This window comes from Brassica rapa, chromosome A08 (genome assembly GCF_000309985.2).
Source record: "Brassica rapa cultivar Chiifu-401-42 chromosome A08, CAAS_Brap_v3.01, whole genome shotgun sequence".
In the NCBI taxonomy this organism is placed as follows: Eukaryota; Viridiplantae; Streptophyta; class Magnoliopsida; order Brassicales; family Brassicaceae; genus Brassica; species Brassica rapa.
The window spans coordinates 542,106-566,542 of record NC_024802.2 but is presented as its reverse complement, the minus strand read 5'-3'; the positions used below and the strand labels follow the sequence as shown (position 1 = coordinate 566,542).

The 24,437-nt window shown below is 32.3% G+C and overlaps 2 protein-coding genes and 1 pseudogene across 2 annotated transcripts; all 3 read left to right on the top strand.

Annotated features, from left to right (window-relative positions):
- Window positions 1-2,368: 2,368 nt before the first annotated feature.
- Window positions 2,369-7,609, top strand: LOC117127430 (annotated as a pseudogene).
- Window positions 7,610-10,141: 2,532 nt separating this feature from the next.
- On the top strand, window positions 10,142-14,382 carry LOC103832601 (transmembrane protein 45A). Its single transcript, XM_009108645.3, has 2 exons — window positions 10,142-12,607; window positions 12,966-14,382. Exons 1-2 carry the CDS (start codon window positions 12,097-12,099, stop codon window positions 13,382-13,384), a joined length of 930 nt encoding a protein of 309 aa, XP_009106893.1. The 5' UTR covers window positions 10,142-12,096; the 3' UTR covers window positions 13,385-14,382.
- A 3,364-nt stretch (window positions 14,383-17,746) lies between these two features.
- On the top strand, window positions 17,747-22,970 carry LOC103832600 (E3 ubiquitin-protein ligase BRE1-like 2). Its single transcript, XM_009108644.3, has 19 exons — window positions 17,747-17,996; window positions 18,087-18,248; window positions 18,330-18,417; window positions 18,510-18,740; window positions 18,825-18,992; window positions 19,106-19,299; window positions 19,393-19,476; window positions 19,560-19,679; window positions 19,767-19,953; window positions 20,036-20,196; window positions 20,511-20,582; window positions 20,838-20,914; window positions 20,999-21,193; window positions 21,287-21,359; window positions 21,436-21,522; window positions 21,638-21,775; window positions 21,865-22,067; window positions 22,149-22,311; window positions 22,425-22,970. The coding sequence occupies exons 1-19, from the start codon at window positions 17,883-17,885 to the stop codon at window positions 22,554-22,556; spliced, it is 2,649 nt and encodes an 882-aa protein (XP_009106892.1). The 5' UTR covers window positions 17,747-17,882; the 3' UTR covers window positions 22,557-22,970.
- The last annotated feature ends 1,467 nt before the right edge of the window (window positions 22,971-24,437 follow it).

Here is a 24,437-nt window from a genome sequence, read left to right as displayed (position 1 = left end):
CAAAATCTATGGGTTCCCCTACCAAAATATTTAATTTTTCGGTAAATGCTCTATATACTGAAGCGTATAGTCTTTAGTGTTGTTTTAAAATTTCTAAACACATTCTACATTTGTATTAATGTATATTAAACTTTCTTTCTTGGTACATGGGCATAGTTTAAATTTTTGGTCAATTAATTTTGTAAAACTTCATATGACTCCCTAAATTGGTTGAATAACCAATATAAAATCGCTATTCTCTAGAAAAACGGAGACCACAAAGGTTCCAAACCTCTTTGACCATCATCATATGTTAGTCAGGGATGCAGCTATGCTTTAAAATAAAATTTTCATTTTGTTTTAATTTTTCTCAAAATCTATGGGTTAACCCCTACGAAAATATTAATTTTTTCGGTAAATGCTCTATATACTAAAACCTATGATCTTTAGTGTTGTTTTGAAATTTCTAAACACATTCTACATTTGTATTAATGTATATTAAACTCTCTTTATGGTACATGGGCATAATTTAAATTTTTGTCAATCAATTTAGTAAAGCTTCATAATACTCCCTAAATTGATTGACTAACCATTATAAAATTGCTATTCTCTAGAAAAACGAAGACCACAAAGGTTTCAAACCTCTTTGACTGTCATAATATGTTAGTGAAGGATGAAACTATGCATTAAAATATAATTTTCATTTTTTTGAATTTTTCTCAAAATCTATGGGTAACCCCTACGAAAATATTGATTTTTCGGTAAATGCCCTATATACTGAAGCCTATGATTTTTAGTGTTGTTTTAAAATTTCTAAACACATTCTACATTTGTGTTTATGTATATTAAACTCTTTTTAATGGTACATGGGCATAGTTTTTATTTTTTGTCAATTAATTTAGTTAAATTCATAATACTCCCTAAATTGGTTGACTAACCAATATAAAATCGTTATTTTCTAGAAAAACAAAGACCACAAAGGTTACAAACCACTTTTACCTTCATCATATGTTAGTGAATGATGAAACTATGCATTAAAATATAATTTTCATTTTTTGAATTTTTTTTCAAAATCTATGGGTTAATCCCTACGAAAATATTTAATTTTTTGGTAAATGCTCTATATATTGAAGCCTATAATTTTTTCGTGTTGTTTTAAAATTTTTAAACACATTCTATATTGGTATTAATGTATACTAAACTCTCTTTAATGGTACATGGGCATCATTTAAATTTTTTTTCAATTAATTTAGTAAAACTTCATATTACTCCCTAAATTGGTTGACTAACCATTATAAAATCGTTATTCTTTAGAAAAACGGAGACCACAAAAGTTCAAAACCTCTTTGACCTTCATCATATGTTAGTGAAGAATGCAACTATGCATTAAAATATAATTTTTATTTTTATTTTATTTTTTTCTCAAAATCTATGGGCTAACCCCTACGAAAATATTTATTTTTTCGGTAAATGCTCTATATACTGAAGCCTATGAATTTTAGTGTAGTTTAAAATTTTTAAACACATTGTATATTTGTATTAATGTATATTAAACTCTATTTAATGGTACATGGGCATCGTTTAATTTTTTTGTCAATTAATTTAGTAAAACTTCATAATACTCCCTAAATTGGTTGACTAACCACTATAAAATCGTTATTCTCTAGAAAAACGGACACAACAAAGGTTCTAAACCTCTTTGACCTTCATCATATGTTAGTGAAGGATTCAAGTATGCATTAAAATTGAATTTTTATTTTTTGAATTTTTCTCAAAATCTATGGGTTAACTAACCCCCTACGAAAATATTGATTTTTTTGGTAAATGCTCTATATACTGAAGGCTATGATTTTTAGTGTAGTTTTAGAAATTTTAAACACATTTTATATTTGTATTAATATATATTAAACTCTCTTTAATGGTACATGGGCATCATTTAAATTTTTTGTCAATTAATTTAGTAAAACTTCATAATACTCCATAAATTGGTTGACTAACCAAACCACTATAAAATCGCTATTCTCTAAAAAAACGAAGACCACAAAGGTTTCAAACCTCTTTGACCTTCATCATATGTTAGTGAAAGATGCAACTGTGCATTAAAATATAATTTTCATTTTTTTGAATTTTTCTCAAAATCTATGGGTTAACCTTACGAAAATATTTAATATTTCGGTAAATGCTCTATATACTGAAGCCTATTATCTTTAATGTTGTTTTAAAATTTCTAAATACATTATACATTTGTATTAATGTATATTAAACTCTCTTTCATGGTACATGAGCATAGTTTAAATATTTTGGCAATTAATTTAGTAGAACTTTATAATACTCCCTAAATTGGTTGACTAACCACTATAAAATCGATATTCTCTAGAAAAACGGAGACAACAAAGATTCCAACCTCTTTGAACTTCATCTTATGTTAGTGAAGGATGCAACTATGCATTAAAATAGAATTTTTATTTTTTTGAATTTTTCTTAAAATCTAAAAATGCAACGCCTACGAACATATTTATTTTTTGGTAAATGGTATATATACTAAAACCTATGATTTTTAGTGTTGTTTTATAATTTCTAAACACATTCTAAACATGAGTTCCGGAGGTGTTCTGTTTGTGGCGTTGTGAATTACTGCTCACGCGCTTGTCAGGCTCTGGATTGGAAACTCGACATAAGTTGGCTTGTGCGCCGGCGGAACAAGGTGCAGCCGGTGACTGAGAAGGTAACGTTCAGATTGAGGGAAACGTTAACGGTGATAACGTACCAGTGGTGCCCATAGATTTAAACGAAAAATAAAAGGGTTAAAACACAAAACCCATCACATGGAATTACCTGTGGGACATGTTGTAGCTGGTGTATTTTTCTTGTTAATTTGTTTGTGGCATTCATTCAACAACATAAAACTCTTTTGTCTCAACCCAAACACTTTTTGTTCATCGCATGGCTCCCTTTCTCCAAGTTCAGGTGCTTAGAGCTTTACACAATCATGGTCTCCTCATCAATCATGATAGTCAGACAACTCTTCATTGGTCCCAAGAGACACCAACCCTTCGACCCTGATGCACCATTGCATCGAGTCATATCCGCAGCTTCAAGCATGCCTCCGTGTCTATGTTCTTTATTGTCTATGCTTTTTTCGCAATAGTCTTTGACTGAGCACGGCCTAGAGCAGCTGCAACCGCTAAGGGACTAACGTTTCTTGCTTTAGCCGCTGCGTTCGCTCAGCAATTGTTTCTCTTACATCATTACTCTGTCGACAACATGAACTTGGAAGGACAATACATTTGCTCTTTCAGTTTGTCATTTTCGTTTCCCTCGTCACCACTCTAATGGGTATTGCCATGCCACCAAAGAACAAATTGATGGTGTTTACAGTGAGAAAGTCGACTACTCATCTCCAGTATAACCACCAAAGAACAAATTGATCGAAGAGGATGGTAATGACGACCAACAAGAATTTGAATTGTTGAAGAAGATAAGTTATTCTTGATTTGTTCAAATGGGTAAACTCAATGATAGCCAAGACAAGATGTGAAAATGTTATGTGAAAGTTCAGACCTATTAAACCTGTATTTTTTTGAAATTGGTGATTTTTCATATTACTATTAATTATGGTGGTACGCCATGATATTTTATCTTCCCTGTGTATGCTAAATATTGTGAAATTACTGTTGGTAAGGATTTTACTTTTCTGGAGATATATAAATTATTAACATATCTACTCTTTTAAATAAACCGTGAAAGGATAATACACTGTATGAGCAATCTATATATGAAGGTGGAAAACTATAAAATCTATAATTAGAATATAACATATCTGACTTAAAAGCGTTCTTACATATCTCAGTTGTTTGATTTCTTTCATGATTTACCTGGTCCATTGAAAGTTGTGATAGCTTGGAAGTCCAATGCCGTATTCAATACTCTATTCACCTTTGTTTAGTTTAGTTCCAATGCCGTATATCATATAGATCCCACACACATCGCCGTTCTTGAAGTAGTGAATATATAAGTCTTCTTCAGTCTGGTATTAAGATATATGATGTATATCATGTATGTAAGGGTTTCTTAGGACTTAGGAGCAATCCAACAGCTGTCGAAACTGCATTCAACCCATCCTTGGGGAGGAAGCTCCCATTGCATGCTTTATTATTTTCATCTCTGGATTCGATGTCCAACTCTGACTCTATTTGTCTGAACCTCAACCCATTTTTACACCTTCAAAATCTCTCTTAGCGTCTTAACCTTTAAAATTTCATGCTATTTTCATTTTCTGGAAAAAACGTTGTAATTTTGAGTATGCTATTTAATATAAACTAGATTTTAACCCGCGTTTTTAAAGCGTGGAATATTTTACGTTGTAAAAATCTAGTTAGATTAATTAGGGTTTTGTGACAAATGTACATGTCAAAAGATACTCGCGTAACCGTGCAGGTATTTTTTCAATTTATATATATATATATAGATATTTATTTTAGATCATTGGTGGTATACATTTTTAACGTTAATCATATATATCAATATTTATATAACTATTTCAAATACAAAATTTCATAGTTTATTATTTTTTTTTTTACAGCAAATAATGCACAGACTCATATTGACTCTGTGAACCAACTTGCAAACTCTGCATCCATGTGTACGACGAAAGACGGTTGATACCGGGCACTACGTGCTAAGCTGTCCGCCTTTTGGTTCACCGTCCTTGGTACATGAACGATGTCTGAGTTGTGGAAGCTTCTTCTCAAAAGCTTGATGTCTTCTAAATAGGTTCCAAATGCAGGCCATTCCTCAGGTTCCGAAACCATCTTCACCAATTGAGAACAATCTGTTGCAAACGTAACCTGAAATTGTCTTAAATTTCTCATGCATTCCATTGTCCAAATCAATACCTCCACCTCCGAGTGAAGAGGTGATAGACATGCACGGACATTTCTTGCCCCTAACAAACCATCAAAGCCTCGTAAAGTACTAAACCATCCTTGCCCTGAGAACACATCCTTATATTTTTTAATTAATCAATTGTTTATGCATTTGTCTTTTTTATTATATATTTATCTTATTTGTTTGTATTTAGTTACTGAAAAAATTAATATATTCATGAAACAACATATCTGAAAATTATTATGTGTTTAATTTATCTAAATTCTGACCCACCGTCCTTCAAAACTGGATTTTCTTTTAGCAATATTTTTTATGTTTATTCATTTTAGATAATATATTATTGTATATACAAAATTTTAAGATATGTAATTTTTTTATACATGTATTATATAGTTTGTGAATATTAAGCCATTCTGTCATCATATTATATTTTTAACATAAACATTTATATTTTATAAAAATAATTTTATAAATTTATCAATTTAATATAATTTATCATATTTAGTTCAATATAATAGTTTATTTTAACATGATTTATTATTATTATTATAAAATATATAAAAATAAAATAGAATTTTTATTTTTCATTTTATAAATGATAACTTAATATATATCAATGCATAATAATAATTCTATTTAAAATTAAACTATATCATTATTAAAGTAGTTACAAACATTTTATATTATTAGCTTTAGTGAATATATGGAACTTACCAACATAATTTCTGGTTTTATTTCTAAATTTGAAATTTATATATGAAAGTTAAATTAAATTGGACCTACATAATAGAGAAGAACTATTTTGAGATACTGTTAAGAACAACCAACAATATTTCTAAAAGACAAAACTATAATATATTGTACTTACAAACTATTTTTTTAGTAAATGTTTTTATTTGAAACAGAAAGTTTATTTCTTTCTAACAAATCTTTTAAAGATTTTTATAAAATGTATTTTGAAAATTAATCAATTTAAATTGTTATCTATACTAATAAAGCAGAATCCTTCGTAGGATTATGCCCCTGACTTTTTCAATTAATTACAAAAATTTCCATTACCTTTTTCAATTGTTTTAAATGGTTTTCGAAAATTGAAAGCCCAACAATTAGAAAGTAGCATGTTTCTGTCCAACTAAACAAAACAATCCAATAATTTATGTATAGACCCATCAAAAAGGATGCATGAAGTATACATTTACTTGGCCATCGCTCAAAGTCCTACGAGCAAGCACCATAATTATCTTACAAACTTATTTAATACGAGCCTAAGAATTTATTTAAAAACCATAAACTGTACAAACCCTAAACCTTTTAATTTAAATAAACGTAAAGTAATTTAACATATGATTATATATTTATACACATAACGAAAGCTAAAAGAATTGAAAATATGATTATACACAGAATATTAAGCTTATAACTGTCTCCAATTTATATTATGCTTATAACTGTTTCCAATTTATGAAATATTTGTCAAGTTAGTAATTTTTGATGTTTACAATATATATATATATATATATATATATATTTCTCATCAAGTTCACAATATATATTTGATCCAATTATATACTAAGTATATTTCTAACCCAATTCCGTTTAATAGCTTTCACAATCACTTTGATAATAAAAATAAAAAAATGTAAAATCAATATCATTTTGCTAAATATTTTTAAAATATTACATTTTCAAACTTGGTCAACAAGCAATATCATTTAACATAAGAAAACATAACAATTGCTAAATACACTCCTAAATATATGACAGTTTTGTTATTCTTCAATCTATTAGTTAATTCTTGAAAATAGTTTAGGCAACAATCATTATTATTTAATGTAAACGAGGGTGCCATATAAATATATTTAATGTGGTTTTCCAAATTATGGTCACCACATATCCCCATTTTACAAAATCAAATCTGTAAATACAAACTATATTTTGATTCACAAAATCTATCAAGTTTCAAATTTAGCATATTTTATAATATGCTACATGTTATTTCCTAAATATTGATTTACCTAAACACACAGAAGTTCTTCTTCTTATTATAAATATGACACCATCGACGCTCTTCTGAAACAAACATTTTTCAACCCTTTTGACCTAACAATTCTGTAAAGAATGTTGTAGCCATTTTTTTTTGCAGCAAACGGCTATTCTATTACTCAAACTTGAGGTAGTCTGGGTAACCAGACCGGAATAAAACAACCAATAAAACATAGAGATCTATGAAAAAAACGTGCATTCCTAGCTAACGAATCTGCAATCTCATTTTGCGTCCTTGGTAGATAGCTGATGAAGTCCGAAAAACACAACCGGAGGGTTTGGATGATTTCCAGCTCAGTTGAGAAGTTGGAGCTGATCTTGGTAACGAATGTTGTAGCCATTACCTGTACCATTCCTACCAGTTCTATTACTAAAGTAGTACTAATATAGTTCGGCTGTGAATAATGCATCACCTTTTGTTTTTCTTTTAGGAGAAAAGCCATCATTTTGCTTCCTTTTTCATATTTGGATGAGGTACGCAAACAGAGATAGTTCCGTTAAAGTCACATAATATATCAGTGTAAAGCCTAATACACTGAATATTTTTTACAATTGTATCAATGTACTTATCTTTTACGGTGGTAGTATTGTTTCATTTTTAGTTCGGTTCCTTTAAAATTATTTCAGATTTAAGAAACTCTTCATATACATGTTAGGATATGTGAAAGAAAACTCTTTTTATTATGTTCTGTGAACAAAATAAAGAAAAGAAAAACATTTCTTATTTTGTAAGAGTAATCGAACCAAAAAAATTTAAAGATGAGCAAACGATTTATACCTTATGATTTCTTGAGTGTGAAGTCGTCTTTTTCGAATATACGTGGTAGACCTTGATTTTCACCATCGATTTTTTTTTTGCTGTTATAGAATTTTTTTTTTTACTTTATAAGTAAAGGGTCACTTTTGATGATCGAATTAGGTGCATTGTTGGACCGAGTGATCTCATTTCTTTTAGATAGTTTTAAATTTTTTTACTTAAGGGCGGATCCATCAAAAGCCCAAATTGTTTAATATAATGTTACATGGATTTATAAATAAAATCACTTTATTTCATTTACACTAATAATAAATTGAACTTATTTGAAAAATATATTATGATTATATATTTATAGAACTACTGCACATATACACAAAATACATTATATTTTCATTCAAAAATATATGTTACAAAATATAATATTTCAAAAATAGACAATCCCGCGCTTTTAAAGCGCGGATCAAAATCTAGTTATTATTAAAATATAATTAAAATATTTATATGATTTAATTTTCGTTCACTAATCAAAAATAAATTTAATTTGAAATTCTAATTATATTTTATGATAATTAAAATTTAAACTATTTAGACTTGTTAAGTTAAAGATATTAAAAAATATGATGATTAAGTTATGTAAAACTTGTTAAATTTTTTAGAGGATGGTCCAAATAAAAAAAAATTACACATGAACAAAGAATTTGAAATTTTTGTGGGTGCAAATGCCACTTTCTTGATAAACCTACATCCCGCACTGGTTATAAGCACAATATGTGTTGTTATATTATACGTAATTTTCTATCGTGTTTACAGTGAAAAGGCAATAGTAATCTAGTCTAACCACCAAGCACCTACTATCAAACAGAACAACAACACTTGAATCGAGTGTCGTCGACTCAGATAATGAGCTTTGTCCAATTTTTATTTTGCTAGACTTTTATTATATTTCTATAAATGTTTGAATATAAATAAGATAGACCCAATAAGCCTCTGGGCTTAGATTTAATGACTGTTCACAAATGAGTTTCTTGGTTACATGTGTTGTTATTTCCAAGTTGATCAGGGAAAAACCTAGGAATTAAATCTAGTAGGTGCACTAGTAATAATAAAAGAAAAAAAAGACATAAGAAGGATTCAAACATGAATTATTGGGGGGCACACATTGTACAACCTAAGTTTTACCATGTGATCTACCAAATTATTAATGATTTACCTCAAAATATAAATATTATTAGGGGTGCACATGTCCCCATAGTATAAGGTGGGTTCGCCCCTGAGGTTGATGCCACGGTTCTACAGATACAGAATCAGAAACTGGTCCAGCAGTTAGACTTGCCGAAGAAACGTATGTACGAAGTTGAGACCAAGGTCCTAGAGTTGCATCTCAACCAAACCTCTTATGACGACCAATTTATCTCTGTTGGCATGCTTTCGAACCAGGTCAGATATTACTTTGTGTTTTTTTTTCTTTCAGTTGTCTCGTTCCATTAGGTGGTTTTCCTTTCGCTAACAAATGAACAGCATTATTGTCGGTTCTTCTAACAAACATATGTAATGACGTAGAGAATTATCATTTCAAAACCAAATATGGCGTAAAAGATTATGAACGTTATGTATTATTAATCAAAACCTCTGAATCTCCTTCAAAAATGGTATTAGAAAAACCACAACTCCAAGTTGATTGCATTGCGAAGAGGAGGGCCTTTGCTTCTGCTTCCAAATTTGAAAATGCTGTGTCTGCATATGCTGATCCCCCAATTTTGTTACTCCGTAGCTATTGCCAACAATCCCGCATTGAATTTTGAGAGTGTTTTAATTGTAAGATGCGTTGTAGTTGCATTTAAACATTTCGTCCGGTGGTCGGACCCAAAACATATTTTGTCGAACAGTTTGGTTAGTTTGGTTTGGTTGATCTATAAGTATACTAATCGTTCCACATCAGCAACCACATACTCTACTGTTCAGTAATTGTTTTTGCTAAATTGTAAATATCATTAAACATAATGAAAATTCGGTTACAATACAATTGAAACCAATATCTGCTTCTCAGCTTACCAGGATTTTGAGGGCTGCAAAAATTTTAAAAAAACCCAAAAGAACCTAGGTGATTAAGTCCAAGCTTTCTGTTAGATTCGGGTTTATTATGGGCTTCCAACTCAAAACCAATTGGCAATTAGTGGATTGGCCCTAACCTTTTATATATTACTTAATGTCCCATTGATTTTCCAATGTGGGATACAAATCCCTTAATACCCCTCCTCGAGATGATGGCTCTTATCGGCCAGAAATCTCGGAACTTTAAGACAGTTATACTCGGTCGAGCGAGTCAATTACGACCTATATATACCCGGTCGGGTAGGGTTAATATTAATTAGGGGTTTAACTTATTAGGATCTGGGCTCTGATACTATGTTAGATTCGGGTTTATTATGGGCTTCCAACTCAAAACCAATTGGCAATTAGTGGATTGGCCCTAACCTTTTATATATTACTTAATGTCCCATTGATTTTCCAATGTGGGATACAAATCCCTTAATACTTTCCGACACTGGTGCTTGAAGTTAATAAAACATTAAAGGACAAAAGACAGCAAGCTAAGCTCCCAATCCTAAGCGCTTCTGTAAATTAAAGTTTTCTATTTCTGAAATAACAAAACATTTCATGATATAATAGAGAAATTAATATGAATATTTTACATGAAATGTTACATGATGTGTGCGTGAAAATGCAACAGAAGAATAATAAATAAAAAGTTTATTTTTTACTTTGAGTGGTATCTTAGATCCATGTGACGGACTATAGTTTTTTTTTGACGGCGTTCATTGTCTCCTCCCTTCCTGGATAATTGTGCAACCTGACAGAACAAAACTCGACGGCATCTCCAAGTGGTATTTCTCATCACTCCTTGCCAATTGGTGGGGTCATGAAGTGTAGACTCGTATGAAAGCTTTCGGCTTTGGTGACTCGGCGGTTCAACTCCGCTAGCCACAAGTTTGTCCTCAGAGATTTGTCTTTCTGATTGTTAGAAAAGGTTGCAGCAACGGCGGAAGATGCTAACGAAGTTGCTATCTTACCGTGAGGGGAGATGAATATGTGGTAATTCGGACAACCTATTTTGAGAAATTAATTAAATTAATATATTAAAAAAACAGAAAAATATTATGAATATTTGATATGTATTCCATCCATGATGCCCTGACCGGTCTTTCTCACCATAATTTATGAAATACTTTGATTAGACAAGATACACGTGGTAGCTGATAAGTAATGAAAAGATTAAATATTATTCTGGATAAGTTCGTGAAGTTTAAAAGAAAGAACTAGACAAATACTGAATATCAAAATTGCTGAGGTGTTGCAACCATAATATTATTCTCAACAGTTTTTGATTAAAAATAAACCAAAAATCAAAACTTATGTATCTATTACTTTGAACAACAAAAAAAGATATCCTTGTTTCTTTTATTTACTCATCATAATTTAAATTCTATAAATAGCATAGTCTCCGTATCTATAAATTCTATTAATCGACTGGTCGAATAAAATAAAATTCATCTTGATATTAAATTTAATAGCAGTTTAATATTCTTTATCTATGATTTAATTTTAAATCATTTTTACAAATAGTAATTATGATATTTACTATCGATTTTTTAAAAAGTAAAATCTCAATTTAAGAGGTGCTACATTTGAAAATTAAAAGTGACAATTGTTTAAGTGTAGAAATTCTACGGTTAAAAGAAGGCTTCAACACATTTGAGATAAAACGCGTATTCCAGACTCAAAAACGGAAAGACGGACAGTCAAGTATGCGGTGCTCGAAACTAATTGTTTTATTTTGTCCACATTAATACAAAGTCTCTTTTTTTGGTTACCTGAGTCTTAATCAAGTATATTTAAGTTGATGATAAAAAACTTAATTTTTCAAGTGTCTTAATTATTCTATATGAACAAATAGAAACTTGCAACAAACAACAAGCAACAACATTTGAAATTTGATAGAGCCTTTGTGCGTTTTCTAAATCATGCAAAATACTTTTTTTAACATTACTAAGAAAAGTACGAATTAACTTATTCCGTATATAGAACACGAGACATCAACTTTTTATCGACTTTTGGAGTAATTTATTTGCAGATTCTTTTGCTTCCAAAGAGATCTCAACAAGCACATGTGCTTTTATTGCTTAATAAAGAAAACCCAATCCAAACTTGCAGTTGAACTTTTAGGCTGACAAGCCTTATTTAACTAACCCTATAAAGTCAACTTGCAGTTGAACGTTTATGCAAACGCTTATTATTGAAGCCTATCCCTCAAACTTATTTCATATTAAACCCATCGACTCCTCATTGATTCTTGCTCACAGTCAGAAACTATCTCCTCTCTTTCTCTCTGACACACAAACCAAAGATCACTAAGACATCAAATCCACAACATGGGAACACTCGTTGGACATGTTTTACCAGGTCTTGCTTTCTTAGCACTTGGCTTATGGCACTTATTCAACAACATAAAGCTCTTTTGTCTTCGTCCAAACATATTCTATTCATCTATATGGTTCCCAGTATCAAAGATCAGGTACTTAGAGCTCTACTTCATCATGTTCTCTTCATCAGCTTCCATATCAATGGAGCTCTTCGTTGGACCTAGAAAGCACCAGCCCTTTGACTCAGATGGCACCATCCCATCAAACCACCTCCACAACTTTGAACATTCTTTCATCTCCATGTCCTTCTTGGTTTATGCTGTTTTAGCACTAGTGCTTGACCGAGCACGACCTAGAGCACCGGCTTCTGAGGGGCTAACCATCCTAGCTGCAGCCGCTGCCTTCAGTCAGGAGCTACTTCTTTTCCATTTTCACTCTACCGACCACGTGGGTTTTGAGGGACAGTACCATTTGATCCTCCAACTCATTATCTTTGTCTCTCTCCTCACCACTCTCATGGGTAGGTACATTGTTTTGAGACCCCTATAATAAATACAGTATCTTGAAGTTCTTAATTAACATGTATATATATGGAAAGGAATTGTATTTAACTATTTCTTAGTATTAGGTTCGCCAATACTATTATAAAGATCGGTGCAAAACATCAAAAACTCTATTAACAAAAAAAAAACATCAGAAACTATGTTAATTGTAGTATGCATATTATCTATATACGTTAATTTTGACATACATTTCAAATTTTCATATTTTAATTTGTTTGTTTTACTTTCTAAAATTACAATTTTGATAAATACTCTTTTGAGTAATTCGTTCTACATTATTACTATCTCACTAATCGTTTCATTTTAATTCAAAAGGTGTTGCCTTGCCCAAGAGCTTTTTGGTGAGCCTTGTGAGATCTTCAAGTATAGTTTTTCAAGGAGTGTGGTTTATATTTTTGGGTTGCATGCTTTACACACCAAGTTTGATCCCTAAAGGATGTTTTATTTACGTTGAAGATGGGCACCAACTGGTCAATTGTTCAACCCAAGAAGCTCTTCACAGAGCTAAAGCGTTGGTCAACCTCGAATTCAGTTGCTTATTCGTTATAAACACAATATGTGTTGTGACACTATTTTTGATTATGGATCGAAACTACGGTGGAAACATAGAGTATTCTAGTCTAACCACCAATTATCAAAGAGGTCAATATGATGAAGAGCAACAACACTTCGAGACTCAGAAAATGAGTTTTGTCCAGATGGGTAAACTTGTTGATCATGAAGATAAAATGTGAGAAACTTTCTTAGTGATGATCGGTTATGTCATGAGATACAAAAAATGTTTATTCTAGATAATAAAGTCTATTTTACCAACTCAATTCAAATTGTTATTAATGTTTTCATGTTTTAATGTTTGTTGTAATAAAAGGAAGTTCTCCAAACTATTTCTCCTCACACCCACCCAAAAATTGTGCTTCTTTTTCCAACACATTAACTACCATAAACTTTTAAATTCTTTAAAACCTTAAAAAGTTGAAAACAAGTTCAATTAAACCAAAATTATCCAGAAAATAACATTAAAAAAAATTCTTTGATTCGGTTGATCTTGTGTGTTGTGTATAGTGTATTGATCGTAAAATGTGTTTCATCAACCATGTGCAAGAAACAAGTTGGAATTTCGTAACTTTTCAGTGTTTACTTTAATTATCGTTTAAACGATCATGATGATTTCAAGTCGAATCAAACTGAACAATGCTTGAAATTGAAAACACAAGTCTAACTTTAGCCCGTATAAATCCTATCATTTTTTGTTTAATAATTATTTAGACAGTCATTCAGGTGTCCTACACATTTAAACTAGTAATCATTTGGACATTAATAATTATTTGATTTAGTTTATTATATCTCTTAGTTCAGTTTGGTCTTTCGATTCTGGATAATACAATAGCTGTAGTAGGCAGCATGGTCTTTCGATTCTGGATATACAACAGCTGTAGTAGGACAGCACTTAAACTTTGCATGAAACACGTTGAGCTGTGGAGCCAAGTCTCTCGAAATCGATGTTTGTCAGGGCGCGGATCAGAATCCTCCATGCTTTCTGGTTGGACTATTGTTGCGAAGTAAAAAAAACTCGTAAAGAAAGTAAACCAAGAATCATCTGAATCACGTTCGATCGAGAAGATACGAAACGTATAAAAAATATATGAGTGACGTGACGTGACGTCTACTTTGCAAATTGCAACTAATCCAAAATGCATGTTCAAAAGTCAGATCAGAAGTGCGACTAATTAAGCATTAATCTATCTTATTAAAATATAAGTATAAATAAGAAATTTTTATTAATTTTATGATTTATTTACAATATTGAAATAATTAATTAATCTATCTTTTATATTTTTTTGTCTTTTTCTGTTTATTAATGCATTTTCTTAAAATGATTATTACCTAAATTACAAATCGTAATCTTCCTTTTTAATTTTGTTTTCTAAAATCTAAATTACCAATAAATAATATTATTTATTTCCAACTTAATTCCTAAATTCTAGGCTATCAGTTATTAATAAAAAATATTCCCTATTTATTAAAATAATACAGTATGTAACAATAATTCAGTAAATTATAATCTTTCCTTTTTCAGTCCAATTAACTTGCTTAAATCTAGGTTACCAACAGATTATATTCTATAACTAATCAATCTACCTTTAATTTATCCTATACGATATTTATCAATATAGTCATCCAACCTAATCGCCTACATAACCGAAAATAATAATATACTTTTTCAATTTCAAAAATCTATAGTATCTGAAGATTCTTAGTATTAAATATTTATTTCGATTATTTTGACATAAATATAAGTTTTATAAATGTAGGATTTGTTTTATGATATCAACATTCGTGGTAAAATTGATCGATCAAAACACAAAATATAATTACTCAATGTAAAAATAAAATGTTTGTGTTTTAAACTGTCATAATAACAATTATTTAATTCATCTATCTTATTAAAACTGAAATAATTTTAAAATTTAACCTTAATTTACATCAATAATATGTGTTACTAAAGTAATAATAACTAGGGGTGGGCACTTTACCCGATATCTGAAGCCGCACCCGAATCTGATCCAAAAAACCCAAACCAAAATCTGAACCGAAGTAGCAAAATATACGAACGGGTATTGAATTAGGAGAGATTGGATATCCGAACCCGAACGGGTAATATTCAAACCCGAACAGGTAATATCCAAACCCGAATGAATATCCGAAGATAACCGAACATATGTATAATTAACCATATATTTCTAGTTTACATCTCTCATTTTATATAAAATATTTCTATTGATACTACACATACTTTAAGTTCATATGATATACATAGAATTACTGAGAACGAATCAAATTTTTTCCGGTCTGGAAGGATTATTAGGCCTAAATACCTCACAGTTAACAAATTTCATCACCATGGTTCCCAATTTTTAAACTCAAACACTAAGAGATCTCCAAAAAGAAACTTTATTTTAAAGTTTCTAAAACTTTATATTTGAAGTTTAAATGTGTTTTTCTCCAAAAACAAAACTTCAAACTCAACTTTAAAACTATTTGTATTTTATAGTATGGTCCTTATATTTATCATAACTAATTTGAATTCATTAAAACTTTTTTGTAAATAACGAGCACATATATAAACATATAAAATTTTAAACAAAATAACTTAATTAATATTAAACTTCAATCAAAATACCATATTATTCCATAAAGTGATTTTCGTAATGCATATATGATCTACTAGTGCATTTTGAAATAAAAATGACTATCCTCATTTTTAATTTGTAGATTAGATATAAAAATTGTTAAAATCATGTGATATTAATACTTGTAAATACATTAGATAAGAACCAGAAAGTAAAAGAGAAACATAAAAATTGCTAAAAGACTAACTTTTATCGATAATATTAATACTCGTGAATATATTTAATATAAATAAGAAATAATTGTACGAAAAGACATCATCATCAACAACAACCATCTTCAGTTACACAAAAAAAAAATTGGACAATATTTAGAAATTTCGAAGGTTCCGGTTCAAACTTACATGACTATTAGTGTTGTTGTAATATTTAAATTTATGTAATAGTTATGTCTTCATGTAATTATTTTAAAAAGAAATTGTTAAGTTTCTTTTGTATATTTTTTGTTATCTAAATCTAGTTTTAAAAAAATCTTATTTTAAATTTTTATTTAATTTTATGTATAAACTTAAATTTTGTAAACAAAACTTAAATATTTACGAGATATCATTTTTATAAGGATTAAAACAATAAACAAGAAAATATTTATGAATCATAAATGTGATGTGTAATTGTAAGGACCAAAATGCAAATAAAAATATGAAACTTCAAATTTGAAGTTTTGAATAGTAAAACTTCAAATATAGAGTTTCACTCCTTAAAATTTCAAATTTAAAGTTTTGAAATTCCTTTTTACAGAGCAAAAAACTTTAAGTTATAAAGTTTCTTTTGGAGATGTTCTAAGAACTATGTATAATCTTTTTCTCTTTAGCATTGTAACTAGAAGACATCAACATTTTGACTCTGACGGGTTCCATTCTTTCCAACCATCTCAATGACTTGGAACACCAGTGTTTTTGTTAATGTATTGTTTAACTCGAATTTCTCATATTTAAAATATAGTAAAATTTAATTTTCAGATTTTTTTTTCTTAAAAAAGTTGTGTTTGATGATTACATGTAAATTAAAATAGAGAAAACCCTAAAACAAAATAAAATTCTAGAAAACTGAAGATAATGCAGTTAAATATATGATCTTCTTTTTTTTTTGAAAAAGAATTAAATTGCATTCACTATACACAACAAAAACCAAAATTCATTAACTAACTAAAAACACCCCTTCTCTCCTACTTTCTCTTCCTATCTCTCTCTACTCTCTCTCTCAAAATCTAATTTCCCTTATTTTTTTGGTTATTTAGCAAATAAGCCCATATTTAATTTCGTATTAAATATACGATCTTGTGCATAAATCCTATTAAACATGTAACCTGTTATTGTAAAGCGATCTTAGCTTGAAGAGAACATGATTAATAGGATTTAGCTGTTGGGATCAATGAGCTCAAGAACAACAAACACTCCCAACCTCATAACTCTCTCAAGCAATGAAAGAAAGACTGAACAAAAGTGACACACATGATTAACCGAGTTCAGGCCCTCATGATGAGTAATAACCCTACGTCTCGAGGTGTGGATTCTCAGCAGTTCACTATCTCTCTTCTTCTGTTACAATGAATCAAGAATCTTGAATAATCTCTCTTGCTCACTTTGAAGAGATGGGTTAACCACATATGATAGAGTTTGTTACACACATTAAGTTGATACCAAACTACCATAAACCATGAGCTAACAACTTTTCTGAACCGGATAAACCGTCCTCTTCAAATTTTGACAACTCAATTGACATAACCAGTCTCGGTTTAAGCCTAACCGGATTGACTCTCAACACCAAAGCTACATTAGCTCTGTGAAAACAGACCAGAAATGAGTTTTTGTAAGTTTGTATTGGGCCTCTCACTCTATATATACAACATAGGCCCAATAGGCTTTGGGTTTTCACTGGGCATTGAAGCTAATAACGCACCGTTTTAGTTTGTTTATTCTCTTAATAGATTAAAAAAAAACAAAAAACAATAATCAGTCGACTTGAAATTGATTCTCCGGCGAACTCTCCGAACCTCCGTGTAATCCCTGAGAACGAGTCATTATCGATTTAGGGTTTAGGTGTTATGGAGAGCCAGGACTCGGACGAGCCGATGCAGAAGAAGCCTCATCTTCTGGACTCCGTCTCTCCGACCGCCACGGCCCCTAACTCTTCGCCGTCTCATCCCGTCGCTAAAAGTGTAAGTCTTTCCCTCTGAGAATTTGTAACGAATGATTATTTCACTTCAAAGCTTTGGCCTTTGATTGAATTAAGGACTGTTCACTTCTAGGTTGATGCCACGGTTCTACAGTTACAGAATCAGAAGCTTGTGCAGCAGTTAGACCTGCAGAAGAAACGTATGTACGATGTTGAGACTAAGATTCATGAGTTGCATCTCAATCAAAGCTCTTATGATGACCAGCTTATCTCTGTTAACCGGCTCTGGAACCAGGTCAGAGACTAATTGCATCGTTTAATGATTTAATTTAGAGGTTCTGTGGTTGTTAAATTAATGGATTTGGATGGTTTTTAGTTGGTAGATGATCTGGTCTTGCTTGGAGTTCGAGCTGGAGCCAATCAAGAGGCTCTCAAATACTTGGACATTGCAGATAAAAAGCGAGGTATTATTAATAAGAGCCCTCTCTCTCTCTCTCTCTCTATTGTTCTTAAGTATAAGCATAGATGATTAAGTATATGTCTTGTTTTTTTCTAGGTTCAGTTCCGCCTTGTGCTGCTGACGAAATGTTTCTATGTAGACTTCTTGAAGTAGATTCCATAGGTGCTAGTAATAGTGATGAGGTAGTGAGAAAGGTTGAAGAAGCTCTTTCTCTGCGTCATTCCTCTACAGTAGAGTTGATGGGAGTCTTTGAAAACACCATTGCTACTCAGAGGACTAAAGCTGAAAGCATATCACAGAATTTACAGGCTGTGAAATCTGCAGAAGGTTGGTCGGTTGGTGTGTTAATTATCAGTTCGTTTTGTTTTTAGTGGCTAATAGAAAATTCACATACTATTTTTATTTTTCCAGACGCCACTGTTCAGTTGTCTAACATTAACGATTTAATGAAAGAGGAGGCCAGAAACTTGCGTGAGATGATTGATGCTTTAAATGCGAGGCACAAAGAACATACTGAGCAGATTCAGGCGTACGTAAGCAGCCATTCAACAGATCAATCCGAGCTTAAACACCTCAAAGGTCAAACATAATTCTAGAAAACATGAGAAAAATCAGCTCTTTGTTTGTACAAGCGTGGCACATTTTTTTTTGCTAGTTCTTCTCTGAGTGTGGAATAACTTTGGTTATTGAAGGTGAACTGGAAGAGATCAAGGCTGAGCTTGAAGAGAATAGACGAAAATTGATAAACCTGAAAATGCAAAAGGATGCTGCATGTGAAGGTCATGTAACATCATCACCAGCAGTAGCTAATGGAAGCGTTTCTCCTGAGAAGCCTGTAGATAAGACGAAGTTGCGTGAATTGAAGGACTCAATTGATGAAATAAAGGTAACTAGCTCGCTCTTTGCTATAGTAGTTCATATTATCTTTCTTTTCCTTCCCAATTTGTAAGCTCAGTAGTGTTTTTAATGATCACTCTAGATAGTGGCAGAAGGTCGTCTCTCTGAGCTCCAAGCTGCACAAGAGTATAATCTTTCCTTGTCAAGACAGTGTGAAGATATTGAGGTATATTCACAGTATTTGGATAAAGATATTTCGAAGAGTAATAGTTGCAGTTGACAGTGACATGTTTTGCTTGATGGATGTAGAATGAACTAAAGGATGACCAGTATATATACTCGTCTAGACTGTATAACTTGATCAAAGAGCAACTTCATCACTGGAACGATGATGTGGATCGGTATAAACTTTTATCCGAGGCCGCTCAGGTCAGCTTCTTATTTAATCTGCGTGTGTTTCTCTCCCTCGTATGTGAGTGAGTTTTCATGCAGATCCTTGTCTAACCCTTGGTTCAGGCTGAAAGGTCCTTTGTAATGAGACGAGAGAAGGACCTAAATCAACGGGAAGAATCCCTGGAGGCAGCTAAACAGAAGATTACTAGTGTTGGTTCTCGAATTGAAGTGCTGGAACAGAAGCTGCAGAGTTGTATAGTTGAAAAGAATGGATTGGAGCTTGAAACAGAAGAAGCTATTCAAGACTCTGGTGATGGTCACTCCGTTTCAGTACTCATTGCTTGTGTAACGTTTTAAGTTTCTGCTCTTAACAAAGTATTTTCTTGTTCCAGAGCGGCAAGATATTAAAAGGGAGTTTATTACAATGGCATCAACGTTGTCTAAAGAGATGGAAATGATGGAAGCGCAGTTGAAACGGTGGAAGAACACCGCACATGATGCTCTTGACCTGCGTCAACAAGCTCAGTCGCTGAGAGTTTCGTTAAGTAACAAGGTATGCACGCAAAGATTTCCTCTGTTTTTTTCTTCCTAAATGCCATTAGCTTTGTTTTATTTATATGTTGTATGGATGGACTATTCAGTAACTGCATGATTTATTATTAAGAACAACTTACTCACATAGTAATGTGGCATAGGTATTATTTTCTATGACTTGAGTGGTGATAAGATGAGGAGAAGTGATAAGATTTTTTTATGCAACGTTAGTCGGTATAACTATAAAATACAAATGTGTAAGTTCGTTCACTTGTATTGGACTAATAAAGTGGACTGTTCCCTGAAGTATTGATTTTCTCATGGTAACAAAAGGCAGACGAACAGAAGGGTTTAGAGAATAAATGTGCTGAACAGATGGCGGAAATTAAATCTCTCAAGGCTCTAGTAAGTTTTCTTTATGTCCTTTAAACCATCTACTCCCATTTTTCATTACCATGTTTTTTTATTCAATTTACATTCCCCTTAGGCCATCATGGCTAATAACTTCTTCTTATGGTATCCATCTTATGAGGCACTTAATTCTTCAGCATGCTTAGCGTTTTTATCTTCAGCAATCTGTTAGGAATTCATGGATGCTGATTACTGAAACTCCAGAAAACTTAGCTGTGAGTGTCTCAATGGTTTATTGTAACATTGCAGATTGAAAAACTGCTGAAAGAGAAATTAGAGTTGCAAAATCTAGCGAGCATCTATACTCGTGAGTGTAATGATGAAAGGTAAGTGACTACTTGAGTGTATTATCCAATACCATCTTCCTTTTGTTGCTGAAAATATGAGATTTGAGCTTTTTCCAATTTCAGAGGATTAGCAGAAATCAAGGAATCACAACAGAAAGCTCAGGCCCAGGCTGAGGAGCTGAAAAATGTTTTAGATGAACACTTTCTTGAATTGAGAGTGAAAGCGGCTAATGAAACTGAAACTGCTTGCCAAGAACGGCTTGCTACCGCAAAGGCTGAAATTGCTGAACTGAGGACTCAGTTAGATGTTTCTGAGAGGTATGCTCTCTCATGTTACCACATCAACGGTCATAGAGTTTATCCCTTGTCACCGGTGTTGGGACTATTATGATACTGTTTTCTAAATTTTAGGGAGGTTTTGGAACTTAAGGAAGGTATCAAAGTTAAAGAGCAGGAGGCCGAGGCTTTGATTGCTGAAATGGAGGTAATCTACAATCATCCTATTAGACTTTATTAAATCTAGAAGTCTAAAATGCTCATCGAAACTTTCTTTGTTCTAGACTGTTGGTCAAGCCTATGAAGACATGCAAACACAGAACCAACATTTGTTGCAGCAGGTGGCTGAACGGGATGATTATAATATCAAGGTTGGTTTTATTGCTACTAGAACATGTTGTTTTTGGCTCGTTTCTCAATTCAAACCTTTTCTTACCTCTGTTTAGCCTTTGAACAGATCAGTTTTAAATTATTTATTTGATGCAGCTTGTTTCCGAGAGTGTCAAGACAAAGCATGCTTACAACACTCACTTATCTGAGAAGCAAGTAATGGAAAAGCAGCTGCAAAATGTTAATGCATCAGTAGAGACTCTAAAAGCAAGGATTGCACATAGTGAGGAACAGGTTAGGGAAGCTTTCTCTTGTCTAGTTATTGTGACTCTCCCAAAACAGCTCTTTTCACTGTCCTTTTACTAATGGTCCAACGTTCACAGATGAAAGGCTGTTTCTCTGAGGCTTATAAACTGATTCAAGAAGATCGTCACCTCGTTCTCAGTCTCGAAACCGCCAAGGGGGAATTAGCTGATGCTGAAAAGGAGTTCAGGTGGATCAAATCGGCTGTTTCTTCATCCGAGAAGGAATATGAACAGATCAGCAGGAGGACAGACGAAATCAAACTGGAATTGGATGATGAGAGGTGCACCTGGAAACAGATCTCTTGTTTGAACTGAATAACTATATATTGGCAGATTGGTTGTAATATCTATCTACTGAACAGGAGTGAGAAGAAAAAGCTTGAGGAAGAGCTGATGGAGTTGAACAAGGAGCTTGAAGAGTTGGGTTCTGAGAGTGTAGAAGCTGCAACACTCAGACTCCAGGAAGAAGTTAAGAATTGCAAAAACATCCTCAAGTGTGGCGTTTGTTTTGATCGGCCTAAAGAGGTAATTACTCTCATATCTCATCAGCACAGCAGACATAATGATCTGATTATCCTCTCTTATCACTGTCATATCATTATCAGCATTTAATATCACACAAACAAATATTTGTCCAGGTGGTAATTATGAAATGTTTTCATCTCTTCTGCAAGCAATGCATCCAACGAAGCTTGGAGATCCGACACCGGAAATGTCCAGGTTGTGGTACGGCGTTTGGCCAGAGTGACGTCCGGGTTGTCAAAATGTAAAACACACACACATGGTGTTAGTACATAACACACTTAACTACTTTAAGGTCCACAATCTCATCTTTTACCTGCCACTCTTCAATAATATATTGTATGGGAAATGGTGGCCTCTTCTGTGGATGTGTTGGTTAAGATATAACCACCAAATCTCTGTGTTTCCAGCTAAGTCGGTGATGAGAAGTTAGGTGTGGCATCTTTATGGAGAGAGTGTAGTTTTTAAGTATTTTGACAGTAGTGTGTTTTTTTTTGTGTTGCCTCCATTTATGCCTTCGTTTAATGACATGGGGACCGACAAAGACATCACAAATAGGCCAGAGCAGTAAGATAATATTGCATCTTTGCAATTTGCAGTGAAACTTCTCATGCTTTGTTGTGGAATTGTTTGATTCCCAGTTATAGCTTGCGGCTTGTGAATGAGTAGTCTGTATTTTTCCTAAGATCTATAAAGAATTATGTGAAAAGTTTATCACTAATTGGTGAAATCTTTAATTAGAAAATCAACAAAGTGAATATAATTGATTTAGCTAAATGATGCTTGTGAGCTATCTATTGTTTGGTAGGAGTACCTAATAATCTGGTGACATTTAAAGGCTTTTAATTACACGTGAAGATGGTCTAACCTCTTATCTACAATAATCATTAGTAGTGTACTTTCTTCTGATTATGAAATGTTGGTATTAGTCAATTACGGTTTTACTTGATAATACGACTACCTAATTGGCTAATGGTTACACATCATCTACATAGATGTCGAAAGTATCATTCATAGTAATAGAGATTGAACTTCTTTAGTGTTTTACTGTATCAATAAACACATTGGACTAGTGGTTTGTTTTAGTATCACCGTTCACGTGTATTTACAATCAATAAAACCTTATGTGATCACATAAATTTAAAATCAACAGAATATATGTTAATCTTGTTTTCAGGCTTCTCGTGAGCAATCAATAGAACTTTTTGAATTTTTTTTTTATAATTTAAAGATTAGAATGCTTAATTGCTTATATCAAATCTTGCTTTCAGGCTTCTCGTGAAGAATCTGAAGAGAACAAGACAAACACCAACAAAACTGTTAAATTCGTTTTGTTTGGTTACTGCTAATCACATGCATATGTAACTGAGTTTTTTTGAAACTCGAATCTTACGTTCATATTTAGATTAAACAAAGGACAAACAAACAAATGAAACTAAGTAAACGGGCAAATAAACACATTAATGTCACAGCCATTGTGCTAACTAAATCTGCTTGGAAAAAAAATCATGTATTGGGATAAAAATAAAGTGTCTTGGTATACATTTGTGTATATGATCGACGTAATTTTATTAAAAAGGATAACATTTTATTAAAAAGGATAAAAATCATGTAGCAGGTGGTCGTGGTCGTGGGCGTCTCAACTCTGCTACTGCAGCTGCCGGCAATGCATCTACTTCTACTCAAGATCAGATTGCTACACTGATCAGTTTACTTCAGACTCAAACCAATCAGCTGTCAACTGATCGACTCTCTGGTAAGACAAAACTTACAGATGTTATTTTAGACACCGGCGCCTCTCATCATATGACCGGTGATCTATCTCTTCTTCATGATAGCATAGACATTACTCCGTCTGCTGTTACTTTCCCTGATGGCTCAGCATCTAGGGTTACTAAGATCGGCAAATTGCGGTTGAACAAAGATCACTCGTTGATTAATGTTCTATATGTGCCGAATTTTACATGCACTTTGATATCAATATCAAAGCTTCTTAAACAGACGGGATGTATTGCTATTTTTACTGACACACTATGTGTTTTGCAGGACCGTTTTACGAGGACCCTGATTGGAGCAGGTGAAGAGCGAGAGGGGGTTTACTACTTCAAAGGGGTCACAGTTGCGAAGGC